At 29.6% G+C, this 14,755-nt stretch overlaps 1 protein-coding gene across 1 annotated transcript in view; it reads right to left on the bottom strand.

The window, feature by feature from the left end:
- The window catches only part of LOC126845730 (neuroglobin-1-like), a 69,671-nt gene extending 59,196 nt beyond the window's left edge, over window positions 1-10,475 (bottom strand). The window contains exons 1-2 of the mRNA XM_050584585.1: window positions 10,355-10,475; window positions 4,542-4,902 (exon numbers count right to left, since the gene is read on the bottom strand). Of these exons, the coding sequence (XP_050440542.1) occupies window positions 4,542-4,798 (257 nt within the window). The 5' untranslated portion in view covers window positions 4,799-4,902; window positions 10,355-10,475. The remainder of the gene's footprint in view (window positions 1-4,541; window positions 4,903-10,354) is intronic.
- Window positions 10,476-14,755: the final 4,280 nt, after the last annotated feature.

The raw sequence follows: 14,755 nt of genomic DNA on the forward strand, positions 1-14,755 counted from the left end.
TAGTTATTTCGTAGAACAGTGATTACAGTGCAGTTGTGCTGCCTTTATTGTTTATTGCAATAAACGTCTTTAAAAATTGTCAAGAGTAATGAGCATTGTCAAGTTGTATCATTAATATGTTCGACTGTATCGCATACGATATTACCACATATTATTATAACCTAGGTGTAAATGACATGGTAATGTTTCAAACGATCCGACTCGGTAGACATTTCGAGCCACTACACCGAGAAAATGGATGATATTGTCTGCATAATGACAGCAATAAAGGCGTCAGCTCAAAGTTGTTGCCGGTCGGTAACACTTGAGAACATGTTGACACTATTTCCAGTTTTAAGAAAGCCCCTAAATTGGGTAACTATTATTTTGAAAACTTCGAATCATAATTTGACATGTTACAATTAAAAGAAAATCAATAATTGTAAAAGACTAAATGTCAAAATATAACTATTGTAGTAATAGATAAAAAAATAATAGTAATAACCCGTTTAGGAATTCAATCTCATAATACTAGCACACTACGTACCGTCCGCAGTTTTCAGGAGCTGTCGGTTGATTTATGTGCCTATTGCATTAGATTTATGCCCTTAAACTACTAGAAAATATATATATATATATATACATAAGTCAACAAGGAGATTTTTTCGATATCTGCGTAGCGCATTTATAAGAAATGACTTCCCGAGTAAAACTTTTTCACAACTTGAACGAAATGATTTAGCGTTTTTAAAAATACTCATGAAAACTTCGCAGGTGTTTTTAGATTTTGTTACCGAATTCAACATTAACTGATAGCTCTCAAAACGATGAGCGTTTGCCGTCATTTGTACGGGTCAAATCGTCTGACGTATCTCCAGAAGAAAAATATTTCATTACCCGATAGTAACGAAAAAGGACTTTGCGAGAAAAACCATGACGCCTCGTAAAGCATTTTGATTTCAGTAATTGTATTATTCAAAAGAACAAGTGGCCCCGCATAGACCTTTTAAATAGACTTTTTAAAACCAAAAATCTTAAACAAAATTTATATTATTCTAATTTTAATAATGGTGTATAAAATTTACTTTCTGAAAATCAGACGAGGAGGGGTTCCCTTGACTTATCTTTTTAAACACGCTTTTATTAAGTAAGAAAACTAAGAAAACAAAATATGATAAAAATGTACAACAAAAAAACCTTTTTTTTTTTTTAACAAGAACCAAAATGTACACCCAAATTTTAAATACAGTTTTTTTAATTTAATTTTCTTCACCAAATTCAGTACCAGTCTTAGAATTAATGTTATTTAAACACAAAAGATAATTTGAAATTTCGCATTTTTGATTGTATTTAAAAATTAAGACACGATTTTAAACTAGTTGAGGTGCTAAGATTCTATACAATAAAATTCAAATATTTGACCTGCCAGGAATGGTTTGTATCCCCTCATATTACAGCATTTTTATTTTGTCACTGTGACTGTATAATGTTCTTTCTTTTATTTTCTACCCACATTAGTTTTCTCAAATTTTTCAACTTTTTAATTTCACTTTTACTAAAATATTCTCGTTTACTTTACTTCGAAAGGCTACTTGTTCTTTACAACATTCTATTTACTTATAGTTATTTTAATGTTATTTGAGATATTTTTGATTTTTTGTTAAATGTGAACTTAGCATAAAGACAATGTTATTTATAATTTGTTACTATTTTTTTTTATAATGGTCTAAAAGTACATTAATATAATGCATATGTTAAAGATGTTACCACAAAAAAAAATTGTTGACATTTGTTTGCGGGTCTTTTTTTATCATATAGTCTGATTCATTAACATCTGGATGAATATTCAGAGTATCGTACCGTTTTTAAATACACAACACAAACGGATATTACGTTAAAAATAATAATTGTTATTATACGGACAATAGAGAAAATGTAAATATTGTAAATACACATACATGATATTTTGCGAGAATGTGTTTGAACGAAATGTATATGTACCTAATTATTACCAACGTTTGATATTATATATGTGTTGAATTTTCGACGAACCCAATAGATAATATTTTATCCACATACGATTACAATATGAATTATTACGAGAGTATGGTATTATTTATTAAATAATATTAGCATAATGAAACTAAACGAACAATATAATAACTCACAAAACTTTGGCAATTTAGATATAATCTATTTTTGCAGCTCTTCAACGCCGTATAGGTACATTTAAACAAACGGTAGTAATATTTTGGATACCCCGACATAAAACTAAACTGACCCGACCACTATGCATTAATATATTATTATGGACAATCAGGCTATAGGTATAAAAAATATTATGTATCTTATTTACCAGTTAAGTACATAGAATTATAATATATTGTAATTCTGATAAATCACACTCTCTTAACGCCATACTCAGATTATGAACTATTAAACATTTCATAGATAATTGATACCAATAACTGCACGTGTCGACTTTTGTTTATAACCGAAATGAATTTTGTTGTTTAATTGTACCTACTCTAGTGATCATTGTTATATTTAATACAAAATGCGATATTATTATATTATAACCACCACTGATGTTGGAAGTTTAAACTTGGAAGAATTAAATACTTTCAAAATAAATAAAATACGAATATTATAGTACCCACGTTACTCGAAAATATGATAAATATTTTAAAATTGCATTGAGTAAAATGATTAAACGTTGGAAAAATGAAAGAGAACGTCACACAATATACAAACACAGTTAATCGTTAATCAATGTTAAAACCTATGTTGGTACAACAATATGAGATATTAATCAAAGTCCTATGAATGCCAGTGATGTACGTTGTATATTAATATGGTATGTAATATGATGTATATTTTTCATGTATATCGCCTAAGTACAAAAATTCATTGTAAAAAATTAACTCGCTAAACTGTATAATGAAATACAATCCAGAACTGCGGGAAACGTGTACATAAAGTACAGTTCAACGTTTTGAAAGTATAGTTGTACAATTGCAAATTATTTTGAGTGCTATTCAAATGTAAACTAACATAATTTAGGTAGTATTGTAAAATGTAAACGGTATCTAGTTAAATACAACAAGGTGTGTTTAAAATTAATTAATATGTATATATTATATTATGCTATAGGTACTAAAAGTTCTAATAAAAACAGAAATTACTCAACGGTTTTTAGTTTTATCACATTATTATGATTTCAAAGAATATGTTTATGATAAGTTCTTTTATGTGTGAATAATTGATGGCTTGACGTGATCTAAGGATTTCCAACATAATCTATCATATTTTAACATAAATAATCATATTGTGATCGTCGGTATTGAATATAAGATTTTCTATAGGTATACAAAAGTAATAATATTTTATCAATTTCTATGATACTTCGATAGTAGTCCTCAGTTTGAACTGAATTATTACTGAAGGCAGCTATCAACATTAATTTAGGGGTTTAATAAAAATAATATTCATGTTAAATAGCAATTAATAGCTAGTTAATTTATTAACAAATATATAACATGAATATAAGCCCCATTTTTATTTTATTTAATAGCATATACATAATCCTAAACATATTTATTGTATTAATTATAATAAAATGTGTTATTTCTTCAAGCTCTTATGCAAATGACAAAATAATAAAAATTGCTTATTTAAACAGCTAATTTGACCTACTTATGTATAATTATGTGTAAGTTTTATAATGTAAATTCAAATTATTATAACAAGAGGCAATTTTAAAATTATTCATTGAAAATTGGGACTAAAAGGTCTTTTTTTACAACTATTAAGTATAATAAAATTATTTTGAATTACATACATTAATCAGTTGCTTTGGAATTAATGATATAAAATAAAATATTGTTGTAATAAATTAGTGGACGCTGGATCCACTATAGGGTATCCATCTAAATCATATAGAATCGGTCTGTTAGAGAAAGTGCTTAGTTTTGTGTATAAACCAAACGACTTAAAGCTTGATAAAAATAAATATTCGGCTAACACGCAACATAGTCAATGACAAGCTCCAAAATCACGCAAAAAGCATATTCATTTAAGGAACCCTAAATTAAACTTCCATCGTTTTGCGATAATATTCTTAATTTATATTAAAGTTGTAAAATATTTTGTGAATATTTTAAGTTATTCTATAATTTTACAATACAATTTTATATTTATATACATACACCGGGTACGCCCACGGTCATCGCTACCAGCGTCTCCGGAATTATATATTTAGCTTTAACACAAGCCTGAAAGTGGACACTATAGGTTTTCTTAAAACACGCAGTTAGGGTTTTTCAGATAAAAATAAAAGGTAGAATGAAAAAATACATTTTAACTGCAAGTTATTCGGGTGGCGCAGTGTTGGAAGTATATTCCATAAAGCTCTAAAAAATACAATATTATAGTGAACGTCATAAGCTCCCGGTGCTGTTGGCTGTATTGAGCAAAAAAGATAAAGAGTAGTACACGTTTTTGAGTCAATATTATTGGTCCTAACCTACACGTTGACCGAATGAAAAATGCGTAAGACATACCTGACAAACGTGATCACACCGACTTTGGCAATATCTTCTTCTAGTAGTTTCCAAGTCTCGGTGAGCAATTCTTTTTGGCGCTCGGTCAGTGGCTCCGGTGGTGGCAACGCCGGTGGTTCCGGCGGGAACTCTTCCTCTTCGAGTAGAGTGTTCTGTCGACTCGACAAGCGCTTACTATGTCGAGTGGATCCCTCATCGCCCGTCGAGTCCTGCTTGGAGAATATCGAACCTCTCCTAGCAGTATTTGTGTTACCCATTTGGCACTATACGATAAGATAAATTGCGTGGGTTACACAATGTGGCTGATACCGACGATCAATGATTTCCCGGTCGTTCAGTTTATAGCTGTTGTTCGCGTGAACTGCAAAACACAACAAAAAAGTATATGTCTTAATAGTAAGTCCCGATTTTCTCCAGCTTTATCACTGTCGGCTTAATTCCAACCGTTTCTATCGCGTTGACTAGTAATATTGATACGAAACATATTGTAACCGTTATCGTGCTATCTACAATAAAGTTGAATAAAAATAGGTATTTATGGTTTCAATTCAGTGGCCATTAAGCTAATTAAATTGTAAACAATCATCCTTGATGCCAACTGAACGAGACATATTCATTGTGGTAGTAGTCATTTAGCATCCAATGGGTTACATTCAATATCCTATTAATTAGAAGTTACGGGACTATATTTATTTTTTCAAACACAACTATTTGGGTAGTCCGTAGTTGTATACAAGCAGGACGACAGTAAATTAGAGTTTGTTAAAGAAATAACAGACAATTTTTGTTTCTTTATTCGGTTTTGCAATAACGAACAAATATCTAACCGACTAAAACGTTTAATTAAAACTAAAATGTAATGTTTACTTTAATAATAAACATTAAAGCAGCGTAGCAGTTACGCCATCCTAATTGATTAAAATTACCCTACCTGACCCAATCTGTTATAACGGCTTCTTTGACCAGACTAAATAAATAGCTAAAATCATCATCAAGTATTAATTTCCATGCATAAGTGCATTTTTTTGAAATGTGACCTGTGGTCTTTTTTGCATTTTGTTCTTTCCTTTCTACATCTGGGATTTTCATTTATTCCGAAAACGGCTGTTTCTATAGTTAAGAATCGTTGATTTGATTTGTTTCTTTATTTTTCCAGTTGAATAGTTTAATTACTGATTTTCCAATCTTCTCTGATTTTTTCGGTATTTTTTAATTTCTATTGCTTTTCTGAACATTCATAAACAATTTGAAAATGCCCAGAAAATTTCATTAGAAACGATGTTTGGAAAATTAGAAGTACGTGAAAACCAATTAAACGACAGGATAAAGAAAAAAACAAATCAACCGATCAATGTTGAACAACAGAATAGCAGAAAGGGAAGCGCCAAAAGAGCTAACTGTTCAATCCATGAAGCTTTAACACATTCGGGTATAGTAGTTTTTATAAAATTATAAAATATGTACTTGTGAGCAAGCTCTGAGTGTTGTTTCTAAATACTAAACTCCTATTATAATTCTTAATTGTTTAAAATTACAGTAATTATTTTTAATGTATTACTATTATATGTTAGTAGTATAATAATAAATTCTCAATAAAATGTCTATAAATAGGATATCAAGAATTGTATATGTTAAATACTTTACTCTATTTACTATACACTATATTATACATTCGTTGTTCGCTATTTATTTAATGGTAAAAATTATTAAGTCAAAACAAATCATCTTCACTGAGAACGTTTAAATGTGTATTAATTATTTCTTAAAAATTATAATGCATCATTACAAGTTATTAAAAATCTTATTAACAAAATGTCTTATTTTTTGTTAAAATCTGAACTGTTAAATAACAAATCGCAATCCCTCTCAAGAAACTGTAATTTGATTTTTTAAAACTTGTTCTTTTATCAAGTTTCAACGCTTACGACTTTCCTTTTTTATAAGATAGATATAGCATGTATATTTGGGTGACGGGGAAATAGCATTTTTTAATTTTTATTATTAATGGATACAGAATTCCATTAAATGCTATTAATCAAAATGCCTTTTTTTTTTTTTGTATTTTTCAAGATAGTATTAGCATTATAACTAAAAATTATATAATTAAAATAAAATGCGCTTACATTTGCCCAACTTACAGCCTAGTCGTTTTTATATATTCACTGTACAATTTACTATAGCGATAAAAACAAAGTGAACAGCTTTTTTATGATAACATTGTTGTTTTATTTGCTGACAATTTTTCACTCGTACATGAATAAAAAGAGAAGAGAAAATATGTTCTGTAAAGTCTGTGTAACCGTTTATACTTTGGTGTTGTGGAGCGCTAATTAATCCGACCCCAACGGACTCTGTTTACAATGTCTGGGATTCATTTAACACTTCAGTTGGCCTTTTTTACTAAGTTTTACAAAAAAAAAGGAGACATTATTCATGCGTACGTTATTGGTGCATAATACATACTATACACCGCCAACAAGGATTTTGTTAGCAAGCCAGATGTATGTAAATTCAAAATTTGTTCAATTGAATATATTGTCGTAGATATAGATCCACCTTTTGTTTGATTTTCAGCTCTTGAGTTTTAAAAAATGGTGCTGCTTAAAAGTAAATATCATTGTATAGCCTATATCGTTACCTAAAACTTGATTTCTAGTTTTAGTTTTTACAGATTTTTTTTAAGGCGACGCGACGCCAATGGAATTGTGAACATTCTTAAAGTTTGACATCCTCCACAAAAAAAAAAACCTAACTGTAAAACCAATACCTATTTCAATAACGTACTTTAACACTGGAAATATTCATTTTAAACCAAATGTTAATCAAATCATTTTGGACAGTTTTGCGCCAGGATATTTTTGTACTTGGATTTATTTGCACGACACCATTACGGACGCATATGTAAACTTTCTTCTTGACAACATGTATTTATTTGTCATTAATTGTAAAAGTTGAAGTGGAAAAGAGAATAATATGTTCTCATTTAATGTCTATGTTATACTGGGCGGATTTCTACGTAATGTACCATCAATAGACATTGGCAAACTTCGCATAGTCGGGAGTTCTAATGAAAGAGCTTTATGAGATATGACAAAAGCCAAAACCAACTTAATGAGAATCATTTATTTCCTGGTGCATGCTATATTAATAAAGTAGGATGTACTAGTAAGCTGTATGAGTATACCTCCAACAAAGACACCGTTTTATACATTATTGTCAAACTTACTGAGAGAACTCATACTTTTAGTATTAAATACTAAGTTTATGTCCCAATTAAATTCTATCCATACAGCATAATGTCCTTAGTATTACCTAAATCTGCAGTTAATACTGAAAATTAACGGTTATAAACCGTAGTGGAACAATGTCAACAAAATAAAAACACTTTATTACAAATAGGTACCGCCTACATTGTCAATGCTATCGAAAATTAGGTTATTTACGTATTAATTAGAACTGCGTATGGACGACGAAATCAGTTGACGCCAACAGAGAAAACTATGTTATAAAAGAGGTTTATGAACCCTTAAAAAAAATTGTTAAAGGACATACATTACAAATTTCAATCATATCGGATAACAACTGAGTCACGTGGTCAAATAAAAGCAGCTCGTGAATTGTTAAAAAATAACGGATTAAAAAAAAACTTAAAAAAACTCATGCATTGGTGACAAGTAGAAATATGAAAAACCATGAGTTTATGGATTTCTTTATATTAACCAATTAGATTAGGAAAACTAGATCACGACGGCGGGTATATAAATAAAAAAAACTTGTAAACAACAAGTGAAAAAAATACATAGTTGTACCAACTAAAATTATGGTTTACATATTAGATTGTGGGTACAATAAATGTGTTGATGGAATAACTAAATAAATAGTTGCTTTAACTAAAAACATTTAGTTTGTCGAACTATTTATTAAGTTATTCCGGCTATAAACTTATTGTGTCTTGTATTAAACATAATTTTAGTTGATCCAACTATGTACCTAATTTTTTTCATGAATTTGAAGAACTCGACGAAGTAATTTTAAATTAAATTATTATTATTATTATTTAATTATATGGATAAAATAGTGTTTTTTTTTAAACATATTTTAACGATAGTTCTTTTCAAGTATTATAATAGTATTAATACAGATTTAATTTTCTATAGATAATTATGTTTAACATATATATGCAATCAAAATTAACTTGAGTATATTATTCTTTTTGTTTTCCACTAGGTATATAGTATACCTACTGATAAACTAACACTTTGGTACACATTTCATGTGTCCGTTTTTACATTTTCCTCTGTTAAAATTTAGAAACTTGTTACATTACCAATATATTATATAAAATATACATTATATTATACCTATTATCGATGTACTTATTTGCACAAAATGATATGTAATTGTATGCAGTAATACCTTAATATGTAATTCAATAACATAGTTTTCAATACGGTATAATTGCGTATGGGAAAGTTAATATGTACGCTAAAACATTAGCATATTTCAAGATATAATTTATTTGTAAGATTATTAAAAATCACTCAGCTATGCAAATCAGCAGAAAATAAAAAATATAAACATTATACTTTGAATTTGAATTTTATTAAGTATAAGGCGTTGTTACTGTTTTTTTTTTCTTTAATAAAAAGATAAGGTTAAAAACACATTTTTTAATAAATATTTTATGCGTGTAGCGAACACGTTCACTGTATAGTTTAACATCCAGTTATAAGTTTAGCTTACATGCCTAAGAACTACGGGGAAGAAAAAGGAGTATAAAAAACAATGTACTAATGAAGAAATGGAAACTGTATTGGGGGCGTGTAGGTTGGACTAGTTTTTAAAGATGGATGTAAAGCGGAATAATTTATTATAATAATTCTATAATGGCATATGCAACTGTGAACAACTTTGTGTCCATTGAACTAATATTTTTTATTAGCCTATCAAGTGTCCATAAATTATATAATTTTATCTAAATGGTATTTCAAAAAAAAAAAAAAAAATAGCTTAATTAGGTAAAACGCCCATTCTTGTAACAAAATAATTACAATAATTACCCAATTAATTGGTAACTTTATATTAAACATAATAGATATTTACATCCAATTATATTATATTGGAATACGCCGGTATTGTAAATTTAATTTTATAGGTTTATCAATCGAAATTTCATTTAAAAAATCCATTCCGCCGCAATTGCCAAACAAAGGCCTGTGAAATAGGCAATATTCGTATAACATGTTTTAAGCATTTTAACGTCAGAAGCCATATCACGATGAGTATGTATTGATAAGAACCAATTATAGGCAGTAATATTGTATGAACCTTCGGACAACCAATTATTAGTAAATGAAAGTTTAAAAAATTATGTAGAATTCAATTTGTGTGACTTATTAGAGGACGGACATATTTTTTAACGTTAATTTTTAAGACCAGAGGTCTAAATAGTTTCAGTATATATTTTACTCATAACATCCCATAAGAGTTCCGTCAATTTTGAAAACAAATTTCAATTGTAAATAAAATCTATCGTGTTACCCAAATTATTTTCCTTGAATTAGTGAATTTAATTGAAAAATGTAAAGTTTTATAGATTTTTCCCAAAAAATGTCCACAATGAATTGTCACTATCGGTGGGATTTTTACTGTTAAAAACAATATTTTTTAATTGATAACTAATATTGGATTGATAGCTGGTATGTAAACCTTTTTTTTACAAAACGCAAAAATTGCAAAAAAATCTATTGTAATGATTGATTTTCTCGAATTCTTAATTTCAATATTATTACATTAATAAATTTAGAACATACCTGATGAATAATGTGCTAGAGTGTGATAAAGAGATGAACGTTAAATAGACCACGAAACGACAGCACAAATGCACCGAGACAGCGTTGGCGACTAACCGTTTTCAGTCCACGTGTGAGCGACTCGTTGGACTTAGGCCTGACAAAAAGCATGCGCATTATCATCAAAGGACAATACAGGGATGCTACCAGACGAATACAGTGGCGCTTACTGGCGCCCTAACGCGAACAACTTTTCAGCTATTATATTTTGCTGTCCGTTTTTCACACTTCTATACCTAAACTCACATCGATAAATACTTTTGGCTTCGATGCGGAGCTTAGAAGGCGGCATTGGTTGTACAACGATACCTTCTTAACCGCCAGATTGATCTTTGAAGAGCATATTTAAAATAAATAGAATTTACATGAAGTGGAAGACTATATCCGCAATGATAGAACCCAGCCAACTGAGCGCAAATGAAGTTGAGAGCTGATAGGACTAACCCCGGGGAATAAGGTTTTTTTTTACATGTAAGTAACGTTTAACATGTTAATATAATAATATTGAAATAAAACATTAAATTTACTAGTTAATTATTGTGGATTACATATAATAGTATGTATTACAATTATCTGTTATTATAGTGTAGTTTAATACCCAAAGTTAATAGCTAAAACACAAGCATGAAGCACATAACATCCTAATATTTCAGACGAGTTATGCGCTACATGAATAATTCTGCTAGTTTCCATTTGGGAATAACTCTATTTGCGGATTATGAGTGAATAGGTAATTGTTGTTTACATTATATTGTGCTGTTATAACTTCGAGTAAATTAACAGTCTAAATTTTAAATTCCATGACCAATAATAATTATATGAGAAAAACAAGCAATGAAACAAAAAAAACTACATACAAACTTCAAATATGATTTGATAAAATTGCCCATGTATTATAGTTAAAATTATTACTCACATTTATAATTACCATTTTAACATTACATTATTTGCAGGTAGGTGTTTTAGCTTCGATGCGGAGAAGGTATTGTTTTTACAATGTGTTTTTATTTCCGTGTCTGGACCCACAATATCTTTTAAACCGCTGGACCGATTTCTTCGTGTAGCCACTCTTTAGATCAGGAATCTGAAAGGTACTTGAATTGGGTCAACAATTAAAAAATCACCCATTTCGCTTCAAAATTAGGAAAACACAAAAAAAATGTGCATATTTATTTTTTTGTTCCATTCATGTCTTTCAATTGTCATGCATACGGATATCGTTTAAACATTCAATAGACTTATTTTTATTTGGTTCAGAATAAATTTAAAGGCCATTGTAGTTTTTTTTCAAAAATATAAGAAACGCATAAAGTAGCGTGGTCAACAATTTACATTTTCACCACTAAATTGTTTATATTAGCGTTCATATTTAAACTATTTTTTTTTGAATGATAACATTACCTGACCGATTTATTTGTACGTAGACTCTACAAAAAACAATAACAATTCATTCAGTACCAAACGCCATGATATATAATAAAGTCAACAAAAAAAAAACTCGTGTTTGAAAACAATAATTTTACAACAGCATAAATACTACATTACTTTATTTTTGTAACCACAACAAAATACATAATATAATGTATTTAATATTACAGTATTCAGGACCTATCAGTTGAAAATGTATCAGATGGTGTGATAACTACTTTAACAGCATCTATAAAAAAACAGCCCGACTGATGTACCATTGCCAAAAATAACGTCAGGTCTTATGTATAACATCAGATTAAAATGTGTTGGCCCTTTTACAGCCGATCGCAGCATAGTTGTCTCGTGTCTTTGTATTACCTACATATAAGTTGAGAAAACTTTGTAAGCAATTAAAACACAAATCGTTTATTATCATATTAAGAACTACGCAATTTGTTCTAATGTTTATCATTATTCTTAGCGTTACTTTGTTTCGGTATTGGGAAAACAAGAGGATGAGCAGATTTATGTAGTTACCATAGTGGAGCCAATTAGGAATTTACATTTTACACACGGGTCGGCAGCATTTAATTGTCTGCAAGCGCCGTGGCCTGTATGTATACTAGGTATTAAAACTCTTAACATAAAGTAGATGTCTTAACATTTAGCATTAGCCTTTAAGAGGTATATAGTGAACTGCGAGAGAGTGACGAGAATGAGAGAAAACGTATACATTTTTGTATGTACTACCGGATTACACGGTATTAATTTCAAAAGTAACGTAAAAATACAAGTTTTTTTTTGAAAATAAACATTGACAACGACAATTTATACATTGTTGTACCGTTATTGATTCATAATAAAATATTTGTACTTCAACTTTTCATGTACACACAATGTATATAATTGTGTGTTGTTCGCACGTGCACGATACAATATTTGTTTAATTACTTGTACTCGTGGAAAAATAGTCTACTATATTATTACAGTGGGTATTAATTTTACATAGACCAACAGTGGATGATCCACTGTGGGTCAAAGAAAAAACAAGAAGAGCAGACGAATTCGCGTTTACAGAAGAAAAAAAAACATTGTAAATAACAAAAAGAATGCAAACAACGAGAAAAAAATCTGCGCGCATTCTGTTTGTATGTCACAAAAAAACATACACACGAGTGGATGCTACTGAAATTTATTAGACTTTTTATCCGAATAGGGTTTACATGTTTTACAACCTATACCCCTTCGGAACCACCGTCGCTGTGTAGTTGCGATAGTAATTTTATGCACGCGACCGTGTTTGAATAGGTATATTTTAACGGGATATAATAGTAGCTGTGTACGCCGCCGGCAGATCTACTTGGACTCTTGTAAAACATCACTTTTAAGAATATCAGAATGTACTGGGGAAAAAAAATGAAACAAATGCATCTAACTCTACGAGTCTGTGACGATCAATAATGCACAGTGAACACATTGCCGGCCTGTTACTAAAGATTAAAATATGAATTCTTTATGTTGGTCAATATTGGCATCTATATGGACGGTGTAGCTTTCTAGTTTGTGAGTTGTGTATTGGCACATGTGGTACAAAATTGGGCTAGTACTAACATATTCTGGAAAAAATGCCCAAACACAAAAAAAGGTGTAAAATTATTTTATTTCAACACAGCAAAATAATCAGGGCATTGGAGCGGGCGGTTTTTAAGGAGTTTTAAATGGACAATAATATTTAAGGAAAAAAAGGGTTTTACTAAATTTTTACCATATCTATTAATTTTCCGGTTAATATTTTGTACAAGTTTTAAGGTGTTATTTTTAATTTATACAATTTTTCTACGAGCAAAAGCCAATTTGGTTTATCTTATACCTAAAAGCTTGATGCAAAATTACGCCTACTTAGAATGATCAGATTTCAATTTTGTAAAGAGACTCGAGTTCACTTATTTAATAGGTTATGTAGCAAACCAATTTTCATTTAAAAAATTCAGTTCAATGTTTCTGACATAACTTAATAAAGTAGCCAGCTAACTCGTATCTCTTTACAGAATTGAAATCGTACCACCCTAAGTAGTAGTCGAAATGTAGTCAGGCTTTTTTAAACAGACCTTAACTAACTTACTATCTTAAACCTTACAACTGGTGATTTTGCAACACACAGAAACGGTACTAAAAAATATCGATATTAAATGTATAAAATCTATTAACCAGAAAAATTGAATATAATTTGTAATAGTTAATATAGGCCGTTTTACAGAGATCAAAAGAGTTGTCTATTATACCTGCCTTACCTATGTAGACTGATATGTTTTCAGACCCATAAACACATTTTTTTTTAGGAACAGCATTATATTTGAAAAATTTTGAAACTGTGAGTTCGGCGCATACTATGTGGATCCTGAAGCTAGGTAGAACCAAATTTTGTGTAAGATTTGCATCCCTATGTTGAGTGCCAATGGGTACCAGTGTCAGTGGTTCCCGATATCGTAAAAAAATACTTTTATAATTGTATTAAAATAAAATATCTATTATAGTTACTAGATTATACAAATATTATTATTGCAAAAATTATTTCAACTATAAAGTAAGTTTTTATAGCAAAACATTGGTAGTTAGGTTAGGGTATAATATTTTCAATGAACTTAGGTAAGTTGATGGTAGCGATTTAGTAGTTATCGTAGCAATCGCCAAGTAAAGAACAAATATAGAGTTAGGTTAGGTTAGGTGCGCGTTTTTTTATAGCAAACGCCAAGTGCTTTTATTATTTTTTACAAAATACCCATTAAAAACAATTTGCATAGAGTTTGTACTGATGTTTTGGCAAAATTGTCTAAATCTCAATTAGTTCATATTACGTTAGATACCACTGACAATGTATGAAGATGAACTGTAAAAAATGTATTGTACCTATACTGATGGAACATTACAATACTGCACTAAGCATTTATGTCA

This window comes from Adelges cooleyi, unplaced genomic scaffold, assembly GCF_023614345.1.
Source record: "Adelges cooleyi isolate 19-005CV unplaced genomic scaffold, UGA_ACOO_1.1 ACOO_flye_CR_arks_rails_tigmint_CR_PRNA_8, whole genome shotgun sequence".
Lineage (NCBI taxonomy): Eukaryota > Metazoa > Arthropoda > Insecta > Hemiptera > Adelgidae > Adelges > Adelges cooleyi.